Consider the following 13780-nt stretch of genomic DNA (forward strand, 5'->3'; position numbering starts at 1 on the left):
GAGACAGGGGACCAGAGATGTGACTGCCTGCACCGTGGGGCAGACACCTGGGCAGGCACCTGGGTCCCTCTTGCCTCCGCCTTTCTTTGACCCTCTCTGTTGCGCCCCTGTTTGAGGGAGAGGCTGAGATCCAGCCAGCCACGAGTGGCAGCCGCCAGCAGGCCCGGGCAGCCTCGGTGCGGGCAGCTGGGGGCCAGGTGGTGTCTTCATCCGTACCCATGGGATTTCAGGTTATGGAGGTGACTGATGACATCGAGAGGTCAATACCATTGGAAGAAGATTTTATTACTTACCTTTCCCAAGGAAAGGGGGCAGCTTGCCATGTCACTCAGGGCCACGTGGGGAAGCCCCAGGTTTGGTCAGGAGGCAGAAAGGGGCAGCGGGAGGTCTGGGCCAGACCCTTTACTGGAGTTTTCATGGGAAATGCAAGGCAGGGCGGGGTAAACAGCTTAGTGTTGGCTAGTGTAAGTAATCCCAGCAGCCTTTGGGGCCTGGGGGCTGTCTGGTTGCCTGATTCTGCCCTGAGTGGGTTTAGGGGAGGGGGTCATGGTTCGGTGTATCGGAACTAGACAGTGAGGGGTTCACATGTGGGCTCTGGACCGCAGGGGGACTGTAAGCAGTGCCGGCGGTTGGTTTGGCTCTGTAATTAATATAAGCGAAACAGACAGACACAGAATCTGAGAAACACAGAACAGGTGGGTGAGCGGTCCAGTCATTTCCGAATCATCTCTGTGTCCTGCTTTTAAAAGTCACAAAGAAAGAAAAAAAAATCTTTCTTCATTATGGGAGCACCTTCATCACAATTGCACGATGTTCCTTCAATCAAGATTTTCGCCCCCGTCGCCCACATCTGTGTGTGGGCTGGGATGTCTGTGCTGCTGACCTCAAGCAAGTTCCTTCATCAATGAACTGGAACTCCCTTTAATCTGTTAATCCATCAGGACAATTAAACCAAGTTATCTCCAAGGATTCCTTCAGTTCCAAACTCTATGACTCTGGGAAGCCAGTGGTTTAAACATAATAAAATGCACCTCTCCACTCCCTCGTATTTTTCCCTACAGTATATCTGGTATCCAAATGGATGCTTCTGGCTGTGGGCATGTGGGGTCTGTCTGTGCTTGAAAATGGTAGGGAACCCCAGAGACCCGAACCCGAAGCTCACTAACCCTCCTGCTCCCCTTACAGGGTCCATCTGCTTTGCGAACATGGGGATCGCCATGCTGGAGCCAGCCCTGCCCATCTGGATGATGGAGACCATGTGTTCCCCAAAGTGGCAGCTGGGTAAGAAGTGGGGTGGGCTCCTCCGATCCCAGAACTTTGGTCCCCAGGGTGGACCTCACCATCATAGCCCTGCAGAACGGCGGGTACCAGGATGATGACAAAGTGACTATTTCTGTTTGACACTTGATGGGGTCAGTGCTTAGGGTTGCAGTGAGTTTCGGGATCCTCTTTTTGGCTCTGGTTTCTGTATCTTCTCTGCCACCCTCGATGGCTGCAGAATTCGTAGGGAGGCATCAGACCCGAGCAGAAGTCAGAGAGGGAGCATACACGCAGCCTCTCCCCGTGTATCCGAACCGCATCAGTTGTATTAAATGCACGTGGGCATGTGACACGCGTCTGCTCTGCTGTCCCCTGCACGGCCAGTCAGTTGTCCCAGTGCCCCTTGCGTTCCCTTGTCTGATTGCTGCCCCCTCTCGGGTGCAAAATGACGTGTGTTCCGGGGTCCATTTCTGGACCATCTCTTCTGTATCAATAGGACTCCTGCCTCCACGCTTTGCTATTTAATTACTGTACCTTTAGCATATTGTTTACTCTCGGGAAGGCTGGTCCCTGCACACGCGCCGTTTCCTTTAAGAACGTTGATTATCCTTCCTAGAGGCTAATTATTTTTCACAGTTCTTCCGATGTAAATACCAGTATCTTCAGCTGGAGACTCCCAATTCTGAATTAAGTGCCCCCAGCCTCCCTCTGGCAGCTGTATTTCCCCTCCGCATCAGCCCTCCGCGGTGGCGCCTCGCCAGACGCTGCCTCCGGGTTCCCACTTGTCCCTGTCCTTCCTGCCTCATGATGGCTGGCCTGGCCCGAGCACCCGCCTTTGGGGTTGTGCATGGAATCGCTGTGTTCTTTCATCAGATAGTCATTAAAAAGCCCCGAGAGCCTGGAGGAGGGGGCACTGCTAATGGACGCGAGGTTTCTTTTCCGAGTGAGGACAAGGTTCTGGAATGAGACAGTGGTGATGGCTGTACAACCCCGCGGACGCCCTAAAACCAACGACCCATCCACTTTAAGAAGGTGGATTTTATGGTGTGGGGTAATGATGGTGTGTCACAAAGCAAACACAGAAACCAGCCCCCGATAACAGCAGTCCCTCGGTGAAGGAGAAAAGATTCCTGGAGAGAAGCGAAGGCTGGTTCTTAGACAGAAAACTTGGCTCTGAACTTCCTGGCTGTGGGGGCAGAGGAAACCCAGAAGCTCTGACAGAGAGCACCTGTCACTTCGCAGAAGGGATGGACTCCTATTTGCTAACCCTGAGTTAGCAAATAGAGATGAGATGCTCTTCCCGTCTTATTCCTGATCCCACGGAAGGTGTGTCTTCAGGTTTCCTCTCTCTCTGGTCCCTGCGGTGGTTCCGGCCTCCGGGTGTTTCCAGCAGGCGCCCTGTGTTTGGTAGCCCGGGGGGGGGGGGCCAAGGCAGGAGGGTCCCGCACTGGCTTTGCAGTGCTCTTGGGTTGAGATGCCCCTCTGACCTTTTGATGTCTTCCCTTAATGGACTCATCACCCTAATTGAATGCATCAGGCCCTGTGCGGGGCACTTACGCTGCTTTGTTCTCTTCCTCTCCAGACATAGCCTGAAGCTTTCTTGATAAAATCTTTAAAGGCAGTCTGAGCCCCTTGGTCATTTGGACTGGGTGGTAGGCTGCACGCAGCCTCAATTTCCTCTGGTGGGGCTTGTCACCCAAGCCAGATGGTCCCCTTTCCACCAGTGAGATCACCTCATTCTTGCCTCTTGGGTCTCTTCAAGAGAGTCACTTCTACTTGTCCTGTGTCCTCTGCACAGGGAAGCATGTCACTTCGTGTGCTGTCTGTAACCTGTGGCCCACCCCTGCCAGCACCTCTCAGGCCCCTCTGAGCCTTGGTGAAGAGGGTGCCCTGGGTGACACCATGCGAGGACCATTCCCCTGAGTCGAGGACCCGGGGCCAAGCAGCACAGCCCTGCCCCCGAGGCCCCCAAGGCTCAGCCCCTCCCTGGTCAGGGTCCTGTGTGATCCCAAGGGAAGCCAGTCTGCCCAGTCTCTTCCCTACGACTGTGAGTCAGAGCAGAACAGTCTCACGAGCTGCGTGCATGACTCATGACAGCTCTCGCTAAATGCTCCTAGAACCAACCATCTTGAAGCTGGACTGTGCTGGGAGGCTCGGCCTTCTGGAGGTTTGATGGCTTTCATTGCTTACAGAGGCGCAGTGACAGGCCAGCGCACCCTGGGGGAGGCACTGACACTGTCTATGTGTGTGTGTGTGTGCCGAGAGCTGTCAGGATGAGGAAGGCCCCTAGTCCTGCACATTTCGAGAGCAGTGAGCACCTGCCAACCATCTAGCACTGACCACGTGTGTCTGATTTATGCACTCAGAGGATTGATAACAGAGCAGCTGTTGCTGTTTGTGGGCAAGGCTCAGAATCACAGGTGGTATGTCTGATTTCAAGAAAAAAAAAACACTGGAATTTTGAACACTCAGAGTTTGGAAGGCCATCTTTCAGAAAGAGAGGGTCTTGTTGTCCTAATAACAAATAGGGCCCAGAGAGAGCTGACGTGGACAAGTCCCCTGGCAGCCAGGGCTTGGCTGCCTTGAGTGGACCTCTGTCCACTGCAGAGGTCACGGGCAAGGCCACCTCAGCCGCCAGCAGTTGGACATCGGCTCTGTGCCAGCAGGGATGCGAGGTCCCTCTCCTGGGAGAGCACTCCACCTTGGACATGAACATTTCCATCACCTGTGACTTGGCCACAAAAATGACCACATAGACATTTATTTTTTGATATGGAAGGTGTTCCTAAAGCTAATTGAGAAAAGCAGCCCTGACTGGTATAACTCAGTGGATTGAGTGTGGGCCTGTGAGCCAAAGGGTCGCTGGTTTGATTCCCAGTCAGGGCACATACCTGGGTTGCAGGCCAGGTCTCCGATTTGGAGCATGTGAGAGGCAACCATACATTGATATTTCTCTCCCTCTCTTTCTCCTTCCCTTCCCCTCTCTAAAAATAAATAAATATTTAAAAAAGAGAAAAAAGTAGGGTGTAGAAGACTAGGTATAATCCCATCTTTTAGGCAAAAACAAACAAAATCCTTTGCACACATGTGTTATTTCCCTTATAAGAGAAAATAAGGGGTTTTCTCTTATAAACCCCTGTGGTGATTATCCGAGTAACAGGGTTTGGGCTTTGTTTTCGCTTTTTTCTTTGTCCTTAATGTTCCCTAGTTTTTCCGCGCCTGTTGTCCCCTGTCCTACAAATAACAAAGCGGGAGAGGGCAGGCAGAGAGGCCACTTGGGTGTGCGGCCTGACAGGTGTCCTGCTCCGACGTCCGTGCGTGTGGACAGCTTGCCACTGGACGGAGACGGGGGCGAGATGGAGCCGCTGATAGAGAAATGAATTTCACGTCTGGAGCATCTCCGCAGCCTCGTGGGACGGATGCGCCGCGCGGGCCGGCCTGGCTCGGGCAGCTGCCGGATATTAGCTGCTTGGGTGCCGGCCGCAGGGCTGGGTTTCATCTGCTCTAATCGCCGCTGCGGCGCCTGCAATTATTAGTTTTCCTAACACTTGACTGATATCAGTCCTGATACCGTGTCCTTTTCATAAATTTACAGGCATTGCTTTCTTGCCAGCTAGTGTCTCTTATCTTATTGGAACCAATATTTTTGGGATCCTCGCACACAAAATGGGGAGGTAAGATGAAAGGAAAGCAACTCTCACTTTTTTACAATAATGTCAGCCTTAAAAAAAATTCTGTGTTTCTGCTCTGGCTGTCAGCAGTCATTGTTTCGATTCCCATTGAAAACTTGGACTGGGGGAAAAAAGGGGCAGTCATTTGTTGATGGCGCCGTTTTGTTTTTTGGTAGGTGGCTTTGTGCCCTCCTCGGAATGGTGATTGTTGGAGTCAGCATTTTATGTGTGAGTAAAAGGCGGCCTCGAACCAGCACAAATGGTCAGGAAGCAACACTGCTGCTCTGGGCGCGAATCCCCAAGAAATCCCTTTTAGCAGTTCAACGCCCGTCGATGCTGAATTTTATTACATCTTTCATTTTTCTTCTCATTTTTTATCCTCTTACACATTTTGAACAAGGCTCTCTGCAAGAGCTATGTTTTCCTTTCGTGTCAGTGGGAAGCTATTTGCAATGTTCTCAGATGTATTTCACCCACCCCTGCCCCTGTGATCTTAAACGTTACAAAGTCTTAACACTGTAGGGCGAGGCCCCTGATAAAATTTATTCTACCGATGGCCAGTGTCTACCCCGAAAGAGTTCTTCGGCCCCTTGTCGGAAATGGAGGCCGATCGCCCACATCCAGGGACTGAGCAGTTTCTCGTGCTGCCCGCGCAAACCCTGTTTCAGCTTCAGCTCGAAAGCTGTGGAGGGTTCGGCTTCTCCCCAGGCCGTTCTCCTTCCTGTTTCCTTCCGAAGGGAACCTGCGTGCCCGGCTGGAGAGAACATATTTTTTCAGACTTTCCCAGATGTTTTAGAGTTGGATAGCGTGTTATTTTAGTGTAACGTTTACTTCCTCTTACAGATTCCTTTTGCCAAAAACATTTACGGACTCATAGCTCCCAACTTTGGAGTCGGTTTTGCAATTGGTAAGTCACGTGAGCCTTGTGCCTCCCATGTAAAACTTTTCCCCATTACAAAAAAGATTTCCTCTTACTGGGGCAGAACTTCTGGAAGCTTGAGAGGAGGCCGTGGGCAGCCAGGCTCCAGTACAGCTTGTAGACTGTGCGCAGGAGGACGCTTGCTTCCACGTACTTACTACTCATGTTTCCTGAAAACCAGCATTTTGAAAAGCCTGGTATCTGCAGAAGCAAGCAGACGCTCCACTGCTGGGCGTGGGCAAACAAGAGTTCCCCACGCAGAGCACGTTGTCTGGGCTCAGATCTGCGAACAGACCTCTGCAGAGGAGGCCAAGGGACCAGGAGTCTGCATGTAGTTTTTATAGAGTTTGGTACAAAAGAGGTGGGCTCAGGGAGCGATGACCAGCTGTGTGGCAGGAATGTTCACAGGTGAAGGAGATGGGTCTTCGTAACGTGAGGAACAAGAATAATATGTTAGGAAAAATCCTGTTAGCATTGTGGATAAATAGTGCACATTTGTTTCTCATTTAGAACACACAGGTGCATTATGATACAAGTAAACTCTGAGTCTGTCGCAGGCCAAGGCAGGAATTTAGCCCTTGGTGCGGCAGAAAGAAACAGTGGGGCCTTTGCCGACCCCCGGGGCCAGGTCAGGTCCCCCTGGCACATGCCTGTCCTCTCACACACCTGCGCAGCATTGGTCACGATTGTCATCCATTGTCAACTCCTTGCTCAACGCCCACCTCTTCTGTCCCCCCCTGTGTTCCCACATCTTGCACATATCGAGTGATCGGCAAATACTAGATGAATGAAAGACGTCTCCCTCTTTCTCCCACCCCTGGGACTGGGGGAGGGGAGAGAAGTCACATTTGAGCACCTTACTGGGTATGTTCACAGACTCGGTCTCATTGTAGCCAGTCATTTCCATCCCCATCTGACAGGTGGGAAACCGATGTTCTGAGAGATAAGGCGTCACCCAGCCAGGGATTTGGGCCCAGAACTCTGAATGCACACACTCTTCCTTTATGCTTCCTGTCCCAGGAGACCAGAATCCATAATCCTGGTTTTAGAGGTGGTGGCTTTTTGTTCCCGCAATGACGAGCAAACCTCTTTGGGTTTCCTGAACAGGGTTGGTTGGTCCTTCAGACTCCCTCCTGTTCTGGTTCCTTGTGATCCTCCCAACTGTGTGAGGCCAAGGTGTGGATGGGGAAGACACTGCGTGAGGCCTGCAGGGGTGTCCGTTTTTGAGGGTAAGGGACAGGTGCACCAGAAACTAGTGAATCAGGACAGCAGCAACAAGGAAGCAGGCGAGGGGTCGGCAGGACCAGTAACCAGCAACCCGCTGGGTCAGAAGGCAGGTGGGTCAGCAGAGGACAGCAGAGGACTACCCTCCACCAGAGGGCAGACCTTCTAGTTGGAGGCCAAGGTGAGGAGAGACAGAGAGTAGGCAGGTGGTGACCTGGGTTCCAGTCCCAGTCACCTACAGTCGGTTTGCAGTGCAAGGTGTGCTCCGGGGCAGGGGTCCCCAACCCTGGACCAGTGTGGGCCACACAGCAGGAGGTAAGCGGTAGCTGAGCAAGCAAAGCTTTGCTAGAATTACTGCCTGAGTCCTGCCTTCTCTCTTCCACCCCCCCCCCAACCCATCCTTGGAAAAATTGTTTTATACAAAACTGGTCCCTGGTGCCAAAAAGTTTGGGGACTGCTGCTGTAGGGAGTCTGCCTCGAGAATTGCAGGTGGGGAAGACAGAGAGGCACCTGGGCTGTGAGGTTAGGACACAGTCCTGACATTCATCCCATCTTCAGTTGACGGCAGCTTTCTACAGACTGTGTCCCCTGACCCCACAGGCATGGTGGATTCGTCAATGATGCCCATCATGGGCTACCTGGTAGACCTGCGGCACGTGTCTGTCTACGGGAGTGTGTACGCCATAGCGGACGTGGCCTTCTGTATGGGATACGCTATAGGTGAGGATGTCGGCTTTACAGAACCACCTTTTATGTGAATGCACCACAGAGAACGCCTACCGAGAGTGATTTAAGCCTTTGCATCTTTCTACGTGCGAGACATTTACCGAGAGCTTCATCTAATTCTCTGTTTCCTGAAAGGTCCTTCCGCTGGTGGGGCTATCGCCAAGGCAATTGGATTTCCGTGGCTCATGACAATTATCGGAATAATTGATATTCTTTTCGCTCCTCTCTGCTTTTTCCTTCGAAGTCCACCTGCCAAGGAAGAAAAAATGGTAAGAAAACTTTAGGGTGTTTTGAAGTGTCCCTCCATCATTTTAGCACGGTCTTTTGGGTAGTTTCATTCATGGCTTAATTCTGAAATATATTTCTGCTCCTTCTGGGCAGAACTCTCTGGACATAAATGGCGAGGGTTTCCTTTTAGTTTATACCACATGAGGCAGCTACTTCTTTTATTATATCAAGCACTATGTTTATAAATTTGAAGAGTAAAATTATTTTTGTGCATAGATTAGCAGTCACTATTTTGTCAATGAACTATATACATGGGATAGCTTAATTTTCGATAGTTCCTGAAAATCGTGACTCTAAGTGTGTGTATATATATATCTCCTCCTGGGCTTACCCCGAAGGTTAGCTGTTGTTTGGTACCGTTTGCTTTTCTCCAGACCCTTCCAGCTCTTGGTGATAGTGTCCCAGTCCTCACTGCACGGGACTCTGGAGGTGGTTTCAGTGTGGGTAACAGAGCCTTATGGGGGAGTATTGTATATGTACCTGCGGGCACACGTGAGCCCGCAGAACCTTGACATGCATAATTTCATGACCAGAATCATAGCCTGAGGCCGGAGAGAATATAAAGTATTCCTCTTTTGAACACATGCAGGCTTATCCATTCTGAATCTGAATTTTGAAATGCCTTGGCCATTTTAACCTTTCTGATAAGCACTCATGGGTGGAGGTGGTGGGTGTTGCTGATTTTTTTAAAACATCAAATGGTGATAGATGCTCCTCCAGCGAGAAGAGGGCTTTCCATTAGGAGTGGCTGAGGGACACACGGCGGGGGAGGCGGCCTTTTTGGCTCATCCGTGGACACGAAGCTCCCTCGTGATGCTCTCCTGGAGTGCTGCCCACGTTCTGACCATAAGCACCAAGATGGGTCTCGATGCTGTGGTGATGATCTCCCCCCTCCACCACCCAGATAGTAGCTTTGAAGACAGGCACAGGCCCTGAAATTAGGTTACCTGCAGCCTTCATTTGTTTGGGGCATTTATTGATCTGTTCAATATGGTTGAAGACTATATCCAGCTCTGTGGCCTTTATCAGGCAGGGTTTAATGAGATGGTTTTGAGTCATTCATGACCCGTTTGACTCAGAGAAGAGACTGGAAACATCCCGATGGAGGCTACCCCGTTCTCCCCGCCCCTTGCTCAGGTCGCTGCCTCTCCACTGAGCATCACTGCACGTCTCTCGGGGGCTTGCCCATTTTCCAGTCTGTTTGTCTAAGTTCCTTTCCGTCTTTGTTGGACCCCGGCACAGTACCTTGCCCAAATCAGGGTGAGGAAATCAGCTCAGGGCAACAACTGGAAACTGTCATTCTGTTGCCACGACATCAATTTGATTAAGACTAATCCCCTACAAACGCCTCTGTCACCCAGGAGACTGTTTAAGACGTGGAGAGATAGTGCAGGGCCGGCAGGGACCTGGAGCAGGACGTCACACCGGCTTTGTATACGGTTGCCGGGAGGGTTAAATGAAAGAAAGAATCCCAAGGGAGAGTTTCGCCCGTGCCTGGCACACCGTAGGTGCTCAAGACTTTTTGTTCTTCCCTAAATACCCGACTTACTCTGTCAGCCCAGCTGATGAGCGGTCCCCTGCGTCATCCTCCCCTTCTTCCCTCTCTGAGAGCTTCCTTTTGCCATTCGGACCCTGGAACTGCTGAATGGGTTTCCCTAGCCAAGGCAGCCGAGGGACGTTAGCCAGGGGCTGTTGTGTTATCTGTCACTTGGCAGCACGATGGCTTATCAGAAGGACCAGAGGAAATGGTGACCTCAGAGGACTGGGGGGGCGGGGCAGGGCAGGGGAGGGAGTTCAGCCCGCCCAGCCAGCTACTGCTCAGAGATCTGCAACCTGACGGCAGAAGTGGCCCCGGCATTGCTGCTTCTCCTTCCACACCTAAACCAGTGCTTTCGTTCATTTAAGAAGAAAAGTGCTGAAGGAAGTGGGGGAGACAGTCCTGAAAGGCAAAGCAACAATCATTACAGGCTCCAGAAAGCCGCTCTCACCGTGAAATGTCAGACTCCTTAACAAGTGCCTGGCAAGATGGATCATTTAAAAACTGGAGAAAAAGTGCATCTCACTGCCCATAATTGATTCCACCATCGAAGGCATCACATCAGGTGCCATGTAAGGGCACGTTGGCAACATGTGAGGGCAGCGCTGCTGTCCACTCACTGTGCAAACCGACAGCCCCTAATATCAGGGGGACCAAGGGTGAGACAGTGGGTGCTGCGCAGAGAAATAATCGATTACTGCCCATTTGAGTGTCAGTGTTCAGGACCAGCTGTTACCCAAAGCAGGGGGACGTGAGCGCCGGAATAAGAAATACAAACCGTAGCAAATAATTGTCATTGGGCAGCATTCTGATAGTGTCGTGTCTGGACTTAACGCTCTTTTATACAGAAAGGTCTAATGTCATTTTCACAGATCCCAGGTCGCACACTCAGGAACTGGTTTGTGAGCATGTGGGTTTTCCTTCCATTTGGTTCACTGGATTGTGTTATTTTACTGTTTTTGAAAAAAAAATAATCAGTGTTGAGTTAGCAATACAGGCAGAGAGAAATAAACTGTTACAGAAGCCCCTCAGCAAGTATAAGAAGTATCAACACAGGCATTGGAGGAAAACTGTATTCTAGTTGTTATGAGACAACTAATACGCAGGTATAACTCTCGGAATACCCAGCCAGAGTAACTGTGTTCGGTATGGATTTGTGTTGCAGGTTGAAGAATTAGCTTTCAAGAGAGGGCACATTTCTTCTGTCTTACTCATGAAGTTTCTCACAGTTGCCCAGACAGGAGAGGAGGTGGTTTGAGGATTGTAGCTTTATTTTTCTGGGAGGCTGTGAGCTCCCCTCCCTCCAGCTGTTTCCTGGATGCCGTGGGTTGGGCAGGGACAGGGCCACCAGGAGCCAAGCAGACTGCATATTGCCATCTGTTTAAAGAAATGCGTCCCTTGGTAGGACACTTACACAGTGGATGCAAAACCACCCCCTTTTTTTTATATGGCAGATAAAACTTTTGTAGCATGCAGGCCTGGCATTTTTCTAGGTCTTACATCCTGGAACTCTTGCATTTAATGCTTTTACTGTGACTATCTGGCTTCCTATTTGCATTATCTTTATACCTCATTTGGTTCAACGTGTTTTCACCACTTCGAAGATCTGAATTCAAAGGGTGACCTCCTTTTTTTATTTCCTCTTCCGTGGTGAGTCAAACACCCCTTTCTCCCTACTGCAGGGTGCTGAGCACTGGCGTACATGACCAAGCTGCTCATGGCCACTCTGTGGCGACTGACCCTCATGCACTTGACTTACCCACTTGACCCTGGTCATGCCTCGCTTTTCAGGGCACTTTGGGAATGCTACATGCCACCTAGCTTATTTAATCATGCATAACTTTAAAAAAAGAGCCTGTCATACAATGCATCTTTCAAAAGAGGCTCAGAAGCCAGTAAGCTAGGTTTTAAAAGCTAAAGAACAACATTTCAAGGAAGAAAACTTCTCTACCTGGAACAGGCTGCATGGTTCAGCTGAACTAGTGAGTTCTCCATTTAAATCTGACTGGTGTCGGTTGGTCTGACCGAACTGGTTTCCTTGCCACGCGGTTTGTGTCTGTATTAAGTGCCCAGTGCTTGGACCGGGGGGTCCGTGAGAGGTGCACACAGATGTACAGTCAGGTCTAATGGAAGAGCGCTGGCCGTCCTTTCCAAGGCCACCCTGCTGCCTTGGGCCAAGGGTCCAGTCCCTGGGCCTGACATTCAAGGCCCTGCAGTCTGGTTCCAGTAAGGCTTTCTCCTATGACTGTCCCTCTGTGCCTAATCATTAGATCTCCCATGTGGGAGGCTGGCTTCTGGTGTCCCTGTTTGACGTCAGGCCCCATTTGGTAAACAACCCGCGCTGCACTCATCCCCACCTGCCTCACAGTGTCAATTCTTTCCATCATTCCGGGTTCAGCTCCACCCCCGTCCGTCCCAGGTGGCCGCCCCGGCACTGGGCCTGCAGCGAGGTAGCTAGGGTGCTGGGGTAGGACCTTCAGGGCCCTGGCCCACAGGCCAGCAGGAGCCCCCGAAGCTGCTGTCGGCTGTGTGACTCTGCTGTAGCCCTGTCGACCTTATGCACTAGGGCGGTGAGTCTCATGGCACATCGACACCACTCTCATGTGAGAGTAGGGACCTGAAATTCATTTTCATCTGTGTGCCCCCGCAAAGCGATTCTTGGACACATTTCTTTGAGGACCATTAATGTAGGGAGATGAGACCTTGAGCTCTTGGGGGATTAATTAAGCCTTTTGTGCAACAAGGGAAGGGTGGTCCTGGCACAAACCACATCAGTGGCCCCAGTTACTTATTTTTATAAACCGATCCCTTTATTAAACACATGTATCAGTTCACTTGGCAAGAAGCATGATAAAAAATGGAGCTAAGTTTGCAGCTGACGATTGGAGCTGGCAGCCTAACGTGGAGGGTCCAGGAAGTCCTTCTTTTAACCCTAATCCGTTCGGGTTAAATGAAAAGCGGGGTAAGTGCTGAGTGGAGCCAGAGAAGCTTCTCAGGTCTGAGGAACGAGAACTGGGAGGAGCAGCAGACAAGCACTGGGAGAGGCTGCAGCAGGCCAGTGTAGGATACGTTTTAACCCGCGTAAACAGATTTTCAGGTGGCACGGAAAGGTGTGAGGAGAATAGCTTACGTGGAAGAAAGCTCCAGAAGACAGAACCCGGTGGGAGAATTCTTTCGTTGCATCCAGCATCCCCCTGCTGTCCTCTGCACTCCTGGTGGGACCACAATGCTCTGAGTTCGCTTTGGCCTAGACTGTCTGGCCTCACCACGTCTCCCCCACCCTAGCTGGACGTCCCCTGGTCAAGTTCTTTAGCCTCGGGAAGGGTTAACAGCCCACCACGTGCGATTACTGTTGAGGGATTTTATGGAAAAGGCTTAGCACGGGCCTGGCCGAGGCACATCAGCTGTGTTATCAGCCCGTGCTGGGCCTGCGTACTTTCGGGAGGAATAATGATTCAGGTGCTGATCATTTGAATATCAATTGGCCTTTTTTTTTTTTGCTTAATTTTCAATAACAAGGGAAGGCACAAGATATTTATGTTCACAAGAGGAATGTATTATTTTTAAAATCATACATTTAAGCAAGAGCTGGGGAGCCAGGAATCGGGGAGAGGTGCTTCTAAGTGCCATTTATGAAAAGGGCCGTTTGACGTTTAGTCTCGGGAAACCTAAGGGGCTATAGCAATGGTCTTAAAGTATCGCAAGGGCAGTCTGCGAAGACGGCTGGAAGCAGAACCTGATCCACAAAACAACGGAGACAGGTGCTAGTCCAGCCTCAGGTACGTGTCTAGCGTCGGAGCCCACCTCATTAAGGAGAGAGCAGGTTGCCACAATGAGGTCTCTGAGCAGAAGTTGGATTAGGTGATCTCCAGGGAGCACCCCCTGCCCCAGTTCCAAGATTCTAAGTGTAACTCTTCCTACACCAACCTGCATACTCCTTTCTTCATAGCTTACAGGCTCCCCCCAAAATGACTAAGGGCCCCTGGCAGGTCTAATGAAAACACTTGGGAGACTGCTTCTGCTGTATCCTATTGCCTGAAATTTTCACTGAGTGTGGAATTCAGGTTTTCTGGGCCTGGCAGTTGGCAGTTGCACCAAGTGACTGGTCAGTAGTGGGTGGTTCTTTCTCTCTCCCTTCCTTCCTCTTTCCTTTCC

The 13780-nt window shown here is 50.9% G+C and overlaps 1 protein-coding gene across 1 annotated transcript in view; it reads left to right on the top strand.

Annotated features, from left to right (window-relative positions):
- Window positions 1-13780, top strand: part of SLC18A2 (solute carrier family 18 member A2) — a 29321-nt gene that overhangs the window by 15100 nt on the left and 441 nt on the right. Inside the window, exons 10-15 of the mRNA XM_037132837.2 lie at window positions 1186-1281; window positions 4856-4934; window positions 5108-5159; window positions 5775-5838; window positions 7675-7794; window positions 7936-8069. Coding sequence (XP_036988732.2) covers window positions 1186-1281; window positions 4856-4934; window positions 5108-5159; window positions 5775-5838; window positions 7675-7794; window positions 7936-8069 — 545 coding nt within the window. The remainder of the gene's footprint in view (window positions 1-1185; window positions 1282-4855; window positions 4935-5107; window positions 5160-5774; window positions 5839-7674; window positions 7795-7935; window positions 8070-13780) is intronic.

The sequence above is a fragment of the Artibeus jamaicensis genome, unplaced genomic scaffold (genome assembly GCF_021234435.1).
Source record: "Artibeus jamaicensis isolate MK-2021 breed Jamaican fruit bat unplaced genomic scaffold, CSHL_Jam_final contig_490, whole genome shotgun sequence".
Lineage (NCBI taxonomy): Eukaryota > Metazoa > Chordata > Mammalia > Chiroptera > Phyllostomidae > Artibeus > Artibeus jamaicensis.